Source organism: Vicia villosa, unplaced genomic scaffold (genome assembly GCF_029867415.1).
Source record: "Vicia villosa cultivar HV-30 ecotype Madison, WI unplaced genomic scaffold, Vvil1.0 ctg.001188F_1_1, whole genome shotgun sequence".
Classification (NCBI taxonomy): domain Eukaryota; kingdom Viridiplantae; phylum Streptophyta; class Magnoliopsida; order Fabales; family Fabaceae; genus Vicia; species Vicia villosa.
Genome location: NW_026705526.1, coordinates 202587 through 222329, shown reverse-complemented (window position 1 = coordinate 222329; position 19743 = coordinate 202587). Strand labels below are relative to the sequence as shown.

The 19743-nt window shown below is 34.5% G+C and overlaps 2 protein-coding genes across 2 annotated transcripts; one reads left to right on the top strand and one right to left on the bottom strand.

Moving 5' to 3' along the window:
• Positions 1–1819: 1819 nt before the first annotated feature.
• Positions 1820–9494, bottom strand: LOC131633894 (uncharacterized). The gene is made up of 3 exons (XM_058904567.1): positions 9063–9494; positions 4507–6373; positions 1820–2661 (listed from the first exon to the last, which is right to left on the bottom strand). The coding sequence occupies exons 1-3, from the start codon at positions 9492–9494 to the stop codon at positions 1820–1822; spliced, it is 3141 nt and encodes a 1046-aa protein (XP_058760550.1).
• Positions 9495–16704: 7210 nt separating this feature from the next.
• On the top strand, positions 16705–18230 carry LOC131633906 (STOREKEEPER protein-like). Its single transcript, XM_058904577.1, has one exon. The coding sequence runs from the start codon at positions 16775–16777 to the stop codon at positions 17930–17932; it is 1158 nt and encodes a 385-aa protein (XP_058760560.1). The 5' UTR covers positions 16705–16774; the 3' UTR covers positions 17933–18230.
• The last annotated feature ends 1513 nt before the right edge of the window (positions 18231–19743 follow it).

Sequence of the window (19743 nt, the reverse complement as noted above, 5' to 3'; positions counted from 1 at the left end):
AGGATCAAGTGATGAGTTGTGTAGTATGTTTAATTATCCAAACTTTGAAACCTTGTAACTTTTGATCCGTAGCTCCATTTCGTACGCCGTTCGAAGTGTTAGGAAGCTAGTTGGATGTTCTATATGATAGTATAGGCTTGGTTAGCTTGTCATTAGTTAGTTATGAGGGTTGTTGATGAAAACACATAATTTTTTATATGCGCGATATGATTGGTAAATAATCATAGTGCTTGGTTGCAATTGTTGATGATGTAGGATGTAGTAGTGGTTGGTTGATTTTCATAAATGGTTTTATGAACTAGTGCATGATAAATCATGATGATGTGTTGTGTGAATGTTATCGTATTGGTACGAGGTATGTGATTAGTTGTCAATGACATGAAATTATGTTCATATGTGTTATGTATTAACGAATGTTCATTTTTGATATGTGACGATGTTTGGTTGTTTGTTATTAACATGATGTGTGGCCTTATGGAAAGTAATTATTGTTATGAGAATGATGTAATATCATTGTTGAATTGTTGTTATTACAACTTGTGGATGATGTATTGATGAAGTTGTGGGCCGATGGCCAATATTAATTTGATGTGTATAAGTGTGTTATACGTTCATCTATGCCGATGTCGCCAGTATATTTGAATGGTGAATGTGTGCTGTGTGCTTATTAATGCCTGTGTGGTAATTATGGTGTGATGTAATTGATAAAGATGTTATTAATTGGTGATGTATCCTTTTGGATAGAATATAAACGGTGTAACGTGGGTATGTGACCGTGTTATATTTTTGATGATGTTGTTGTCGTGTAATAGAGTCATATATTTGCACAGCATAACATTTCATTACGTTAATGGCGGAATGCTATTAGCAGGTGGCCTGAATTGGCAATTATTACCAGTGGGGGCTTAATGCTCGGTAAAAAGGTGTATTTGCCCAAGTGGCAAGAGGTCATCAGTGGGGGCTAAATGCTCGATGACGTTTAGTCGTAGCTTGATGCTCGACAAAGGTGTATTTTCCTGAGGGAAAGAAGTCCCAGCATAATGCTCGGCAAAGGTGTATTTGTCATAATGACAAGGGGAGTTTTACTCCGGATTTGGTACCACATGCATATGCATAGTCGAGTCTCATTCATCATTGTCTGTCTTTATAATTTATGTTATCATTCATGTGTCACATTACTTATATATTGATTGTGGTTGAATGAGTGGATTACTTTGTTGTATGATTCTTGATGATACTTGTTGGCATTACTATAATTGTCATGCTTTCATTATGAATTATATTCTCACCCTTCTGCTGATTTGATGCTTGAGTGGCATCCTGCAGATTAGCCGCTTTGGAAGTCTTTTGGAAGAGGTAGTTCTCCAGTTGATCTTGTCGGTCGCTCTGATATGTAACACTAGGTAGTCGGGAGTCTGTTGTTATTTATTTGTATATGACTCTTTTGAACATGTATATGTGATAACGTGCCATTGTATATTGTAAACACTTTATTTTGGAAAACTCCTCTTTGAGGGTGAGAGCTATACGTATATATATATATATATATATATATATATATATATATATATATATATATATATATATATGTTCATATCTTCCGTGTGTTATGTATCATATTATTGGCAGGTGGGTATGCTTTTGACATCGGTGATGTCCGTTTGTTTTCAAGGTGTTTGTTTGGTTACTTAGTGTAACATCCTAATTGTGTTGTATGAAATTTTAAATACTCTGATATTTTCTTGCCTAAATGCTTTGGGTAGAATTGGGGTGTAACACCGTCGATGTTGCATTTCACCCAACCAAAAGGAGGAGGGCACTAAATAACCTCCAGCGTACAAGAGGGCTTCCTCGGGTGAATGTTGATGTCAAAAGACTTGAGGAGCAAGAAACTATCCATATCAGAATTGGAGCAATTGGTAGAAGAATTCCCTATTAATCTCACAGCAGTGGTAACATTGGAGCAACATCTTTCAAAAGATATTTGAGTGTCCTCAAACCTGGCAGAATTCCTAGCTTTCCATATATGATGAATTATGTTGGTAATAATGGCAATAGACACCACCTTGGCTTGATTCGACCAGCTCCTTTGAATCCAATTCAGACAGTCTTCAAAATTATGAAAGCTATGAAATTGCAACTTGACAGCCAACCAATTCCAAAGCTTCTTTGCATAAGTACAGTCAAAGAAAATGTGAAAGGCACTCTCTTCAGAAGACTTACACAGAGAGCACATGGAAGGGAAAGATAGGCCCCTGATCTTGAGATTGTCATCAGAGGGCATTCTCTTATGTATCAGTCTCCAAACAACCATGGATTGAGAGGGAGGAATGTCACGATGCCAAGGGAAAGAAATCCATTTATGAGATTGATGGGGCTTTAAGATGTATGCATAAGCAAGCTTGACAGTTAGCATACCATCCTCAGCTGCCCTCCAAATAAGAGTATCATTCTCAGCAGTAGAAGAGATCTTAGATGTGATATTGATAAGCTCAGGGAGTGCAGTGAGTACACTACCAGGAATTACCCAACTGCCATTAGAGAACCAGTCCTTTACCTTCACCTGAAGAGATTGATGAAAGACACTCGGGATTTTAAACACATCAACAAGAGGTTCCCCGTACCAGTTATCCAGCCAGAAGTTAATATTGCTTCCATCACCTATCAGCCATTGGCAGTTATCAATGATCCTGGGTAAGCTGCCTTTAATGCTGCTCCAAATGGATGACTTGATGGAGTATTTAATGAAAGGCTAAATACCCTTTTTGGTCCCTTAAGTATACCTCGGGGTCCATTCTGGTCCCTTATCTTTAAAAAGTGTTAAAGTGGTCCTTTAATTGTTCAAAAAGGTCCACGTTAGTCCTTTCCGTCCAATTTTTACTAACAGCGTTAAGTTTTCCATGCTGGCATCTGACGTGTGACATATTTTTGTACACTTGGAGTTTGATGTGGCATATGTTTATAAGTTCATTAAAATTCTAAAAAAACATTACAACATTTTTAAGTCAGTTGGTTTCGAACCCATGCCATATTGCTTACAAGTGATAACAAACTACCACTACACCACTTTACAATTGTTGTTAATTATATCATTCAACTTTATTATTACATTCAAAAAGCAGAAGTTGTTTCTCCACTCAAGAACTACCATTCAACTTTATCATTCAACTTTATTATATCATTCATCTTCCTGGTTTGCCCAGAAATTTCATATCCCTTTCTTACGAACCCACCAACAACTACCATCAATTTTAATCAACCCTTTTTCCCAAATCCTCTCACTGATAATTTTAATCAACCAAACTAAAACCCCATCACTTTTACAAAGATTATGCCTAAACTAAAACCCTAAATCTTTTCCCCTTTTCAATTTTCAATCTCAGATCCAAATTTGATTTTCAAGTTCGCTTCTTCCAATTGATTTTCAAGTTCACAGGTTTCTGTTTGGGTAGTATTGAACAACATCATCCCTTCAAATTGAAATAATGAACAACATTTTATTAATTTTGTACTTTGTAATTGTAATTGGATGAAAAAGAATTGTTTGAAGCTTGAATCGATGGCTTGGAGCGGTGTGTTGTGGGAGGCCAAGGACGACGCGATTACGGTGGACGATGACGGATCTGAACGGAGAACGGTGGAGGATGACGAATCTGGTGTGCACGATGTTCATCGAGGCTTCTTCTATTCTCCACAACCTTCTATTTTTTTATTGATTGTCACTTTTTTTGATAGTTTCTGCAAGAAAAGCAAAAAAAACAATGTTGGTTCATATGATTTGTGATTGTGTGTTTCTACAAGAAAAGAAAAAAAACACACAATCTTTCTATGCCTCAGCTTTGGCTACTAGGTTTTATTTGGCTACTGGGTTTTATTGTTATGTTATATTCATACATGGATGTGGCTACTGGGTTTTATTTGGCTACTGGGTTTTATTGTTATGTTTTATTGTTATTGTTCTCGTTACTGGATGAAGAAGAATGGTTTGGATTATAATTGTTAATTAATAATGAGAAATTTAATAATAAATAATTAAGAATGTGTAAGATAAACATTAATTGTAAAGTGATGTAGTGGTAAGTTATTTCTCCACCATGTAAGGTGGCATGGGTTCAAATCCAGCCTAAGGGCAAAATTTTGGAATTTTTATGATAATTTTGATTACATTGATGGTAAACATATGTCACGTGTACAAAAATATGTCACACGTCAGATGCCAGCATGGAAAACTTAACGCTGTTAGTAAAAATTGGACGGAAAGGACTAACGTGGACCTTTTTGAACAATTAAAGGACCACTTTGACACTTTTTAAAGATAAGGGACCAGAATGGACCCCGAAGTATATTTAAGGGACCAAAAAGGGTATTTAGCCTTAATGAAACTGTTTTTTCTTCTAACTCTAGCAGCTAGCACAGAGGTCCAGCTGTGTTGATTTTAAAGAAAGCTCCAGCCAAGAGTCAAGCAGGTGGCATCATTGAAAGCTTTAATGGACTTCAGGCCCAAACCACCCTCCTTGTAGCCAGTGCAGCAGGTCTTCCACTTGACAGTTACAAGCTTCTTCTTGTCCATATGTCCACTCCATATGAAGTTTCTAATCCATTTATCAATGAGTTTGATAATACTTGAGGGCCAGCAGTAGACAGTCATACAATGAATCAGCATGCTATGAATAACAGCTTTTACAAGCTGGACTCTCCCAGCCATGGTCAACATACTACCCTTCCAAGCTGCCAGTTTTAATTTGATCCTGTCAGCCAAGAAAAGAAAATGAGATGCCTTGGGCTTACCAATAAAGATAGGAGCACCAAGGTATAATAAAGGAGGATAAGCCATTTTAAAACCAATGATATCAGCCAGAATTTTATGCCTAGAGCTAGACATCCCCCCAGCATATATGAGACTTTTATGTTTACTACAATACTGACCAGAGTGCTCAGCATAAGAATTGAGCAAATTGGAAATGTTAGACACTGATTTCTGATCACCTCTACAGAATATCATTATATCATCAGCATACATGGTGTGTGAATCCACAAAACAATTTCTGGAAGCTTGAATCCTATTGCATTGGTTGCTACTAACCAAAGAGGTTATGTTTCTACTAAGCACCTCTTGAGCCAAGCAAAAAAGCAAGGGAGACAAGGGATCACCTTGTCTCACCCCATTCGAGCAACTAAAGTATCCAGCCAATTTACCATTGAAGTTAATGGAAAGGGTAGCAGAATGCAGGATTGTAGATATCCAATTGCAGAAAATACTACAAAAACCAAAACTATTAAGAGTTTTAAGAATAAATTGCCAACTAATAGAGTTAAAAGCTTTGGTTATATCAATTTTCATAGCTATGTTGCCACTGAAGCTCTTATTATTAAGCAAGTTAATAGCTTCAGATGTTAGGAAAATGCCATCCCTGATATTTCTGCCCTTAATAAACCCTTTTTGCTCAAAAGAAATCAAAGAAGGAAGAAGGGAAGCAAGCCTGTCTGCCAGAATTTTGGTGATGATCTTGAACTTGAAATTAGCAAGGGCAATAGGTCTGTAATCACTTAAGGTTTCAGCATCCTTAGATTTAGGAATGAGGACAATTGAATTAGCATTGTAGCCCTTTGGAATCCACCCCTGCAGAAAAAATTGAGACACAGCATTAGTAACATCTCCTTTGATAATATCCCAATAGTGATGATAGAAAGAGCCACCAAAACCATCGGGGCCAGGAGCAGAGTCAGCCTTGAGGCTAAAAACAGAATGTTTGATTTCATCTTCAGTAGGAACCATAGTGAGAAGGGCATTGGTTTGGTCAGAAATCATGTTAGGAATCACATTAAGCAGAGAACTGCCCTCCTGAAGAACAGCATTGCTATTGAAAAGATTTTGGAAATGCTCCACAATATGATTCTCCAGGGTATTCTTGTCAGTAACAATGGAGTCATTGATCCTTAGGGAGGAAATAAGATTTGTTTTTCTCTTTATATTGGCATAAGTATGGAAGAACTTGGTGTTCCTGTCACCATCACTTTGCCATTTGATTCTAGCCTTCTCTTTCCAAAATTCCTCTTCAATATTCAAAGCAGCCTCCATGTCATATTGAGCTTTGGTTTCTTTTTCCTTTAAGTCATCAGTGTAGCCAGAGTTAGCAATTTCCAATTGAATATTCTGAAGGTGTGCCTCTGCATTTTTAACCTTGACCTTGACATCACCAAAGTTATTTCTGTTCCATTCCTTTAAGTTGTTTTTCAGGATTTTGAGCTTCCTATCAAGGATGAACATAGGGTAACCCACAAGATTGGTGCTCCAAGAATCCTTGACCACCTGAAGGCACTCCATGCTGGATGTCCACATTTTAAGAAACCTGAACTGAGAACTGTAGTGCACCTTATCAAAATCACAAGTCAGCATAATAGGAAAATGATCAGATCTTATTTTGGTAAGGGTGTTACAAACAACTAAATTACAATTGTTCAGCAAATCCATGTTACATATGGATCTGTCCAGCCTCTTTTCAGTTAAGCAAAGGCCTTTTCTACCATTATTCCAAGAGAATTGATTACCAGTAGTAGGCAAATGTATGAGATTAAGATTATTATCAATGTGTGGTGGATTGTGATGTTTATGTAAGTTCTTAACTCACAATCTTAACACTCGAATCGTTGATCAATTTGCTATTATAACCAAATATGAACAGAATGTAAATGAAAAAGTAAAAGCGACAAGAACACGATATTTGTTTAGGCAGTTCGTCGATCGTCCTCGCTACGACTACGTCTGCCCCCAATTCCAAATTGAAATTGGGTAATCTTTCATTAATGTTGAAAGTAGTATATACAAAGAAGATAACAAAGCGATAAACGATAAACCAATTATGTCGATCCTTTGAATCTTCTTCCCCCTTAATCTTTGAGCAAGATCAAGGTTATCCAAGAGCTTCACTTTGATTCCCTTCTGCAGTGTCTTGATTCCTTGAACTCCCCGTTCCTCAATCGTTACACTCAGCCGAATCCTCAATGAACGCCTCTTGATAAAAACCCCCAAGAACCACCCGTCGTGGAGGACAAAACCCGCAGATTTTATTCACCAACAAACCCCACAAACCTTCACCCACTAGGAATCTTCAGTTCCGTTCCATGGACGTTATCGAACTCATCACTAACCCGCAACGCAAGAATGATTATGTGTAATTGTGTTGGAGATGATGAAGAACGAAGATGAGAAGCGTTTGTGTATCTTTCAGTCGTTGGTGTTCCATTGAATAATTGAACCTTTGATAATATATATGATAGCATAACAGTTGGAGATGAGAGAAACAGAATTTTTGGCATTCTTGATCAGTTAGGTCGACCTCTTGTAGTGCTTAGGTCGACCTAGCAGAGCTTGCAGAATTTTGCTCCCAGTTAGGTCGACCTGTTTAAGGAGTAGGTCGACCAGAATCTTCTTCAAATGCATTCTGGGGACATTTTCTCAGATTAGGTCGACCTAGTTGTTGTGTAGGTCGACCTAGCAGAGGTATATGGATTTTTCTTCATTTTAGGTCGACCTAGGTTGACACTAGGTCGACCTAACTGCTTCTTTTCTGCATTCTTCTTGTTTTGCTTGTGTTGAGTCAACCTATAAGCATAATAGATCATCCTGTACTATCATGAGTGATCAATGCTTGCTTTTCTTTGAGTTTTCTGCTTCCGCCTTGTTGTTTGAATGCTTATTTGAGTTTGCCATGAATCAAAAACATCTTTGAGTGTAATCTTGTTTTCACATACTCCCCCTTTTTGATGATGGCAAACCATTCGTCGAAGCTTTGGTGATAAGTGATAAGGACTCACCAAAGCTCCCCCGTACATTCAGCATCTATCTCTCAACCAAGCAATCTCTTCACAAAGCTCCCCCGTACACTCAGCATCTATTGCATCTATCTCCCCCTTTGACAACATCAAAAAGAGAAACAAAGAGACAGAATAGGAGAGTAACAAGAGAAATATAAAGAAGATATCGGCATTCATAGTAATAGATAACATGTAGATATTGAACCAATAAGAGCCAATCATGTTTTAAAGAAACACCACAACATACATAGTAGTCCAAGAGATTTATAGAAAATAACACAAAAAGTACTACATCATATAGAATTTTAACACAATGCTTAATGAAATGAAATGCAATGAAATGATGATATGATGAAGAATCCATCCTAACGCCTGCCCCTTCTTCCTCTTCCTCTTTGAAATGTGTGAGGCCGATCTTCTTCAACTTGTTCCAACAGATCCAGCACAGACATGTTAAGAGTGTTGAAGCTTTGACTTATGTTTGCATGACGATGCAATGCCGTTTCCTCAAACTGATTCTGTCTTAGAGTAGAGTTGGAGGCAAAAGTCTCAAAATCGCTTTTGTGGTCTTGAACCAAACTATATAGCGATTGATATTGACGTTGTTGTTCATCATACCTATCTTGTTGAAGCTGCTGCATGGTTTGGAACTGAAGCTGCTGTGTTTCGAAATGTTGTTGTTGTTGGAGTTGCATAGCTTCAAGCATGGAGATGATGTTGGACTGATCAGGAGGGGGTGGAGCCTTGTATCCCCAAGGAATTTCTTCCTCTTGAGGAGGTACATATTGCCAATTTGAATCCATGTCATTGGCTGCATCTTCCATGTTGTGATCCTCATCATTGGCAATTTCATGATCATTGCCTTCTTCTTCATTCTCAGGAATATGACCAAATTCCGTAGGATCATCGTAATTGTAGATGACTTTTCCCGACCCTTTTTGAATGAGATAATAGGTTTTCCTACTTGGATCCCAATGATATCCCATGAGGGTTAAGGTTGTTTGAGAGAAATCTTGATTCTGTTTCAAGTGAATGTACGACAATCCATCAAGATTCATGCCAAAGTGGTTCACAATAGTTTGAATAATCGAACCATAACATAAAGTCGTAGTCTTCTGCTTTATTTCCTCAAACTTAGCAGTTAGAAAGTGTGGCCAATGCACACGAGTTCTGTTTTGAATCAGATACATTAACACCACTTCGTTACGTTCAATCCTTGAAAATCCCCCTGCTCGTGGTCGGATTACCCTTGAGATGATCCAGTTGAGAAGCCTAGGATCTCTTCTTAGATGCCCAGCTGTGATTGATTCATTTTGCTTGTCAAGAACAGCAGGATATTTGAGAATGGATTTCATATAGGCGACATGATCATAATTTCCCGGAATGTCACCGTCTTCAATGCGAACTTCATCTCCCAAAAGTGTAAGCCCGAATATACTTATCCATGCCCGTTTGTCGACAATATGGGATCTTGACCCCATTTTAAATCTGAAATTACAGCCCTCCTCTCTTGTGAAACCAGCATAGAATGCCCTAATTGTATTCTCACAATACGGTGTAGCACATTCCAAAAGTGTATGAATATTTTGATGTTGAACCAAATCGACAACATTTGGAATATGCATGTGCTTGGCAACATGTTGATTATAGATATATTGTTTGACAACCTTCCTTTTCATTTGCCACTTTTCAAAATTATCTTTGCAATCCGGATGAACAAGAGTTAAAGCACTTACCGGTTGAGAAGATGAACTTGATGCAATTTCCTTTCCCTTTCTTGATTTTGGAGCCATTCTTGCTAGTGATTTTGTGTGAGAAGGATGATTTTGGACAATTTTGAGTTTGAGGAATTAGGGTTAGCCGTACCAAATGTGATGAGAATGAGAGGGAATGAAAGAATGGAATGTTTTGAATGAATGAGAATGGGTCGGGTCGACCTAACAGACCCAAATCTGGAAAAATGACAGCAGTAGGTCGACCTAAAGTGAGGCTGGGTCGACCTAACAGAAGTAACAAAAAAAATGACCAATTTAGGTCGACCTAAATTATGAGTAGGTCGACGCAACTGGACCTTTTTAGTTTCTGTAAAGAAAATTCTTCTGTAGGTCGACTCAAATACAGAGTAGGTCGACCTAAGTTTCCTTAAATGATGAAAATGCCTTAGAAATGTTTCTATATGATGTATTTTTGTTTTGTCATTTGCTTGAATGCCCAAACATTGTATGTTATGAATGAAAATGATGAACACATATACATATGTAATTGAGAAGAGTAGATAAGAACACATGAAGTCACTATAAGCATGTTAATTGGTAGCATATTATAGCATCAATAAAAATTTTGGAAGTGAACAATAAACATGTTACCGCTTTCTCAATATGTAGGTGTTTTGTCATCATTGTGTGGAGTCTTCTTGTTAGTGTGCCATACTCCTAGATTTGATGATGAATTGTTTTGATGGAATGTTTCACAGCTTGATTTGCTTGATTTTTGCGAAAAAACTCATCTAGTATCGATTACTTGATGTTCTCCCGGATGCGGGACATGGTCCCAAACAATATTCTGCTAAGAATAGGTTTAAAATCTCTTTGCAATGCAACTTGCCAATTTGCACATCAAGTAACGCGTCCTTTGTGTTTTTCGGGTTAACTGTATTTGTGATGTATCTTATACATTTGTGATGGCCAGGTCACCTACATTTCCTCTGCCAAGTATGGTTCTTCAATCTGTCTTTATAGATGACATACCAAGAGTGGTATGTCTTCCTTTATGTGTCTTGAGCACCAGCTGTCAAGGAACCACCACCTTTCGGCGATGTCAAGACACTTTTCCTGCAAAATTAAATTAGAGTGGAAGGTCCCCAATCTTCATTGGGTCCTGGATGGTGAGTACACAATTTGTTGCACTTAGGCAACCATTGAAATACTCCTTTAGGAACTAAAATTCTCCTAAATTTGCATTTTTCAATGGTATGCCCCTTTTTGCAACAATAATGACAGGTAATATGATGAGAATATGGAGTTTTGCTAGTTGATACTTTTGGTACAAAAGTGTATTTGCTATATAAAGGAGTATACGATCTTTTGAACTTATTTGGATCAACCGCAAAAGTCACTTTTGGTTGTAGAGCCTTGTCTAACTTGGCTTTTAGATCTCTTACTTCTTTTTGCCAAATGTGACATGTCTCACAACCAAACCATGATGTAAGATCTATTTCAACTTTATCCTTTTGAATGTCTAGCATAGATTGTTTTAAAGCTTCCATATCCTTTTCGGTTTTCTCGACTTTTGATTCAAGATATGAAAATATTTTCTTATTTGAGGCCAAAAGTTTGAAAGCTTTAATTGCATCTCTATGTAATTCTTCAAAAGCAAGTTTTAGTTGAGAATGAGATACCTTATCTACGAGTTCAGGTTTAAGATGACTTACAGCTTTCTTTTTCTTGTGTTGATGAGCCATGAAACATAGGTTTGCTGATTCTTCTTCATCGCTTGATGAGCTTTCACTAGATGAATCACTTTCCCATGCTATGTAGGCTCTTTTAGATTTGTTATGACCTTTGCTTTGGTTCTTCTCCTTTTCTTTCTTAAGGTATGGACAATCCGCTTTGTAGTGACCGACTTTCCCACAATTGAAGCAAAGACCTTTGATTTTTCCCTTGTTGTCGTCATCTTGTTTGAACATGTTTGATTGCTTTCTATAGTTGATCAAGCCTTTGTCAGAATGTTTTGCTCCATTTTTCTTTAGATATTTGTTGTATCTTCGCACAAACAGTCCCATTTCCTCATCATCGGAGTCTTCGTCATCACTTGTGTCACTATCCTTTGGCTCTCGTTTTGAGGTCTTGGAGCTCAAAGCTTTTAGAGCTATTGACTTCTTCTCTACCTCTTTCTCCATGTTCTTTTCTTTCTTTGTCCTTTTCTCATGCATGTCAAGGCATTTAAGGTGTTGTTCATGTTCCTCTAGTTTACCAAATAGAGTTGTGATGTCTAAAGTGTTTAGATCATTTGCTTCCTTTATTGCTGTAACTTTGGGTTGCCATTCCCTGTTCAAACATCTTAAGATTTTGTTAGTAGCAACTGCATTGGAAACAGGTCTATCAAGAGAATTTAACCGATTTTTCAGATGAACGAATCTCTTCTGCATGTTTTCGATGGATTCACCATCTTCCATGTGGAAGAGTTCGAACTCTTGAGTTAACGTATTGATCCTAGCTAGTTTGACATCATCCGTTCCCTCGTGGGCAACTTGCAATGTGTCCCACATAGCTTTAGCTGATCTACAATGGGAAACGCGATAGTATTCATCAACTCCTAGAGCTGAGATTAGAATGTTTCTCGCTTTCCAATCGTATGCATATCTCTTTTCATCTTCAGCATCCCAAGTATTTTCTGGTTTTGGAACAACTGCACCAGCTGCATTTGTCATGGTGATCTGAAAGGGACCATTGACAATAGCTGTCCAGATGTTCCTATCAATTGCATTGATGTGGACACACATACAATCCTTCCAATAGCCATAGTTTTCACCGTTGAAAACTGGAGCTCTATTGTGAGCCCCTTTAGGTCCGGAAGCCATCTTTCCAATAAGTGTTTCACGTAGCACGGAATAAACCAGAGCTCTTGATGCCACTTGTTAGACGCTGGTCTTAGGATCTAGAGGGGGGTGAATAGATCATTCACAGTTTTACGGAGTTAAACAACTTTTCAGCGGAAGTGATTCTGAATCGACTCGCGTCTATTCCAAACCACTATCGAAACGATTGTATATGTGTTTAAAAACCAGTCGAAGACTTGAGATAAGTGATAAGAGTATATGTTGCAGAATCAAAGTGTTGCTCTTATTGAAAATCAGATTAAATTTTTGTATGATGGACAATGTTTGCAATGCAGTAAGAGTGATAGAAACAAATATACAAACACTTGGTGATAATGATCAAATTGAAGGTAATTCAATGTGTGGTGGATTGTGATGTTTATGTAAGTTCTTAATTCACAATCTTAACACTCGAATCGTTGATCAATTTGCTATTATAACCAAATATGAACAGAATGTAAATGAAAAAGTAAAAGCGACAAGAACACGATATTTGTTTAGGCAGTTCGTCGATCGTCCTCGCTACGACTACGTCTGCCCCCAATTCCAAATTGAAATTGGGTAATCTTTCATTAATGTTGAAAGTAGTATATACAAAGAAGATAACAAAGCGATAAACGATAAACCAATTATGTCGATCCTTTGAATCTTCTTCCCCCTTAATCTTTGAGCAAGATCAAGGTTATCCAAGAGCTTCACTTTGATTCCCTTCTGCAGTGTCTTGATTCCTTGAACTCCCCGTTCCTCAATCGTTACACTCAGCCGAATCCTCAATGAACGCCTCTTGATAAAAACCCCCAAGAACCACCCGTCGTGGAGGACAAAACCCGCAGATTTTATTCACCAACAAACCCCACAAACCTTCACCCACTAGGAATCTTCAATTCCGTTCCATGGATGTTATCGAACTCATCACTAACCCGCAATGCAAGAATGATTATGTGTAATTGTGTTGGAGATGATGAAGAACGAAGATGAGAAGCGTTTGTGTATCTTTCAGTCGTTGGTGTTCCATTGAATAATTGAACCTTTGATAATATATATGATAGCATAACAGTTGGAGATGAGAGAAACAGAATTTTTGGCATTCTTGATCAGTTAGGTCGACCTCTTGTAGTGCTTAGGTCGACCTAGCAGAGCTTGCAGAATTTTGCTCCCAGTTAGGTCGACCTGTTTAAGGAGTAGGTCGACCAGAATCTTCTTCAAATGCATTCTGGGGACATTTTCTCAGATTAGGTCGACCTAGTTGTTGTGTAGGTCGACCTAGCAGAGGTATATGGATTTTTCTTCATTTTAGGTCGACCTAGGTTGACAGTAGGTCGGCCTAACTGCTGCTTTTCTGCATTCTTCTTATTTTGCTTGTGTTGAGTCAACCTATAAGCATAATAGATCATCCTGTACTATCATGAGTGATCAATGCTTGCTTTTCTTTGAGTTTTCTGCTTCCGCCTTGTTGTTTGAATGCTTATTTGAGTTTGCCATGAATCAAAAACATCTTTGAGTGTAATCTTATTTTCACAATAAATTTAAAATTTTAATATTTTTTTTGGTGTTAATAGATCGGTATCTGCGGGGGAAAGGGGCCCCACGTGACTAATTCGGACCCGGGCTCTGTGGCGACGGCACCATGGTGTTTTTGACTCCAGCCGGGATCGAACCCGAGTACTAGCCGTTTCCGTCCCTTTTTGGAGAAAGCTCATTTGCCAACTGAGCCAACCCTTTGAGGTTCATTTTGTAATAAATTGATAAAAAATATATACTCATACAAATAGAAATATAACTTCAAAATTTTCAATTAATTCCAATAAAAATATATACTTATAGAAATATAAATATAAATTAAATTAAATTCAAATTAAGTGGTTCATATTCTAATGCAGTTTCTAATTTACATATTTTTGAGTTCTTATTAGATACTCCTTATATAATTTTTTAAAATTTTAAAAACATCATAATGTGACGGTTACTCTTTCAATCATTTTAATTCATTAAACTTTAAAATACACAATTAATTCTAATGCATTTAAAAGGTTTAAAAACATAAAAAGTAAACGTTATTTATATTAATTCTCATATTTATATTAATTAATATATTGTAACTCCCATATATATTAATTCTTATTTATATTTATATTTTATTATTCTTTATAAATACCTCCTTCATTATTAGTATTTCGTCATCTCATTACACACGATTATTTTACTAACAATTAAATTATTTGAATTTGCCAAAATGTCTAAGATATAATATTTTGAAAACATATCAATATACAATATTTTGTATATTGAAAACATATCAATATACAATATTTTGTATGTTTAGGATTAAATTTATGATATGTTATTGTTTTGTTGTTTGTAGGTATCTCTTCCATGATAGCTCTTGAGTATTTGAGATTTTGACTGGGTTGAAATTAAGTTGAAGATTAGATTCACACAAATCTAGCAGAGGATGGAAGTCTCAATACGTTGATGCTTGATGAATATGTATTATTTTTATTAGTGTATCTGATTTAAAATTTTTATATTTTCTATTATATATATATATATATATATATATATATGTTTAATTTTCCAATCAAAGAAATTATAAAAATTAAAAGTTTAAATATTTATAGTACTCCATGTTAGAAATAATTTAAAAGATTTAAAATGTCAAATAAATTTTTTTTAAGTAACTTAAAATTAGTTTGTCAAAATTATAATTTTTAAAAAAAAATTTTTTTAGAACCCTATATTAGTTGAGGTTATTAATTATTACCGAAGTAGATTGATTTAATTTTAAATATTTTAAGTTTTTCTATCATCAATTTTTATGTTAGAATTTAATAAAATAATTATGATTTTTTGCGGTAAAAATAAAAGTATTAATTATTTTAAAGCAAAATTTCTAGTAATTTTCCTATTTAGTTTGAAAAAGTTAATATTTTTTATTTGACGCTCATACTATTAAAATGATTCAATATGTGTATAGTAATGCCTTGGAATACAATATTTGGATTATATCAATAAATTAAAATTGATTTTTATATTTTTTCAATAAAGTTGATTAGGTAACGTCAATAAAGGTAAGAATTGATTATTTTGGATTTTGAATACGGAGAGTCGTCGTTAAAAATTAATGGAAATACAGGTATTAAAAAAAAGATTTCGATCTTATTTATTTTTTAATAAAGATAGATAGGTTAAATCTTAGTAGCAATAATGATTATAATTGTTGGTGAATTTTGAATATAAAGAGTCATGGTTGAAATACTAAAATACATTATTTATAATACATTACTTTAAAAAATGATTTTGTTTTTATTGTTTTTAATAATAAATATAAACATACAAAACCAAACTTTTGGTTAAAAAATGATTTTGTTTTTAATGTTTTTAATAATAAATATAAACATACAAAATCAAACTTTTGGTTAATATGTGCTCCTGAACAAAATTAGTCTCTCTTTTACCTTGATATATAGAAAGCATGCATAAATTACAATGATGACTATAATATAGAGTATAATATTTATTATTCTAAAAATTTGTTAGCAATTCAGTATGAAAATACAACTAAGGATATTATACCATAAATAGAATATTAAATGTATTGTGAGTTGTGTACCATAATTGCGATGCATTGTAAATAGTTTTTGTCTTTTTAATTTTTCAAGTTGATTGTAATGTAATTTATAGTGACTCACTTAAACGGTGGCTTAATTAATGTCCGAATAATTTAAATTTAAATTTAAATAAAATATATAATAAAATTAATTTGAGAAGATTTTGTTTTGTTTCCCAAAAAGGTTAATCAATTCAAAGACAATGATTATCGTCAGAATCAATGCTAAGGTCCAATTAATATTGTTCAAGTTTACGTCGATTAATAACAAATTATTACGTGTTCTTCCATAATTACCCAAATCAATTTTTGATTAATTACTTAATATTTCTTTTTAATAACATTTAATACTTCTTAAATGAGAGAATTTAATTCTACTTAAATGAGAGAATAAGAATAATGATAAAGTATATTTAAAAAAAAAACACCTCATCTAAAAACACATATAATATTAATTCACTAAAGAATAAGTCAATATAATCAATATAAAAAGAAAAGATTAACATAAATCAACATAGAAATGAACATAGTAATCAAATATAACTTTTATATAAGATTATTATTTTTAAAGAAACAAAATAATATTATTTTACTAATTCATCCAATTAAATAAAAACAAATAAAATTTACATCAAAGAGTATTTTAATGGATACTATTCTCCACGCGCCTTTCTTAAATATCGAGAACCTATTCCTTTTCATCACTTCACTTTGCCATCGTCTATCCAAACCCAAAACCCTAATCTCAAATCTCCATGGCACCACCAAAGCGACTCCGCATCACTCCGCTCGACGATCCACCCACCGCCTCCTCTTCCTCCGATGACGACCAACCACCTTCCTCCAAAAAGCCAGAAGATGAAGTAGTCGATGAAGAAGAAGATTCAGAAGAAGCAGGAGAAGAAACAGATCAGAATGAAGAAGATGATAAAGATGAAGATGAAGGTTCTTCATCCGAAGAAGAACAAGTTCAACCTCCTTCCAATAATCCTCCACCTTCTACCCCAATCTCAAACCCTAAACCCGACTCCGGCTCCGAATCGGAATCTGGTGCCGAATCTGATTCTGAACAAGAACCTACTCCACCTAACGCCAAAGTCAAGCCTCCTGTATCGGCCAGATCTGGAACAAAGCGTGCAAACGAAAACGGTTCCAAACCTGCTAAGAAGAAAACAACCGGCGCCGGCGGTGGTTCTGAAAACGAGGCGGATGGAGACGGTGACGTGAAAATGACAGGGGAAGACTCAAAGAAGATGACTCAGAGAGTCTTCACTGAAGGAGACGAGATTGCCATTCTGAAAGGTCTTGCTGACTTCATTTCCAAAACCGGAAAGGATCCGATGAAGGAATTGGTCGGATTTCATAGTTTTGTGAAGAAATCTATTCACGGGGATGTGACTACCGAACAGCTGAAGCGGAAGGTCCGTGGTTTGAAGATGAAGTTCAAAGACGGTGGTAGTTTCACTAAAGAGCATGATAAGAAAGCTTTTGAACTTTCCAAAAAGGTTTGGGGTAATACTGAAGGCAATAATAACGTAGGCAATGAAGGTGAAGAAAATGGAAAAGTGAATGAGAAAACTCCGAAGAGTACTAAGAAGGAAGCTCCGGTGAGAAACAATGGTTCTGCTAAGAAAGAAAAAGTTGTCAATGGTGCTGGAAAAGATGAGGGTGGTGTTGATAGAAGCTTGGCTTTGAGTGAAATGTGTAGATTTGATGAAGCTCCGGGGTTATCCTTGTTGAACATGAATGCTATGGAAAGGGGAATAGGATTGTTGGAGGAGTCCATGGTTGATGAGTTTAACGAGGGATGGAGAAAGGTTCAAATTGCGGAGATGGAACTGTTTGTGACCCGGGGGCAACTGATTACGGATCAGGCTAGGATAGCATTGGACGCGTTGAAGAAGACGCGTTGAAGAAGTCTATCAGTTAGGGTTGTCTTGAGTTTAATTTTGTGGCTAATCCGGTAAAGGTTCTGAACAATTAATTAGGGTTATCTTAGGGTTAATTTTGTTGCTAATATGGTACATGTTTTGGATATGTTCTCTTTTTTATTTATGCTTTATTTATGCAGTGATTTTGTGGTTATCTTATGATCATTTGGTTTGACAACTGCAGATGAATGATGAATGTATTATGACTTTTTCTTATGAAATTATTGTGGTTGTTTGATCCTTTGATTATTGTTTATATGAAATTGTTATGGTTTAGAAATTTTGAATATTGTGATTGCTCAACATGCAAAGATATTATGTAATTTTGATGGTTGTAATGTTATGCCAACATGTTTGTACATGTGGTTTGATAGAGCTTAGTCTCTGGCTTAAACAGATTGGAAGTTCCTGAAATGAATTTCAGATTTGCACTTCATGTGTAGAATACCTTCGGTGTGAGTGTTTGTTTGAACAAGAGGTGAAGCCTTTTTTGTTATGGCAACTAAACTTTGCTTTATGTGTTGAGTTCGTATAGATTTATAGTGTTTTTGTGTGTGCATATTATTATTATTATTATTATTATTATTATTATTATTATTATTATTATTATTATTATTATTATTATACAATTTTTCTTACATTAACGCATTGAAAAATTCGAAACTCAAAAAATTGTTTTCCCTTTTTAATAAATTAACAAAAAATATATACATTTAGAAATATAAATATAAATTCAAATTTTCAAGAAATTCTAATAAAAATATATACTAATAGAAATAAATAAAATTAACTTAAATTAAAAATATATTCAAATTTTCAATTAATTCCAATAAAAATATATACTTATAGAAATATAAATATAAATTAAATTAAATTCAAATTAAGTGGTTCATATTCTAATGCAGTTTCTAATTTACATATTTTTGAGTTCTTATTAGATACTCTTTATATAATTTTTTAAAATTTTAAAAAGATGTGACGGTTACTCTTTCAATCTTTTTAATTCATTAAACTTTAAAATACACAATTAATTCTAATGCATTTAAAAGGTTTAAAAACATAAAAAGTAAACGTTATTTATATTAATTCTCATATTTATATTAATTAATATATTGTAACTCCCATATATATTAATTCTTATTTATATTTATATTTTATTATTCTTTATAAATACCTCCTTCATTATTAGTATTTCGTCATCTCATTACACACGATTATTTTACTAACAATTAAATTATTTGAATTTGTCAAAATGTCTAAGATATAATATTTTGAAAACATATCAATATACAATATTTTGTATATTGAAAACATATCAATATACAATATTTTGTATGTTTAGGATTAAATTTATGATATGTTATTGTTTTGTTGTTTGTAGGTATCTCTTCCATGATAGCTATTGAGTATTTGAGATTTTGACTGGGTTGAAATTAAGTTGAAGATTAAATTCACACAAATCTAGCAGAGGATGGAAGTCTCAATACGTTGATGCTTGATGAATATGTATTATTTTTATTAGTGTATATGATTTAAAATTTTATATTTTCTATTTTATATATATATATATATATATATATATATATATATATATATATATATATATATATATATATATATATATATATATATATATGTTTAATTTTCTTTTTATTTATGAATAGTATGAAAAAATTCATGCAAATATTAGAAAAATGAAATACATCTATTTTCATTTGACATTATATTATGTCATTGCTACTCTAGAGGTATATGTACTAAAATTATTTAAAGAAAAGTTATTTAAAGAATAA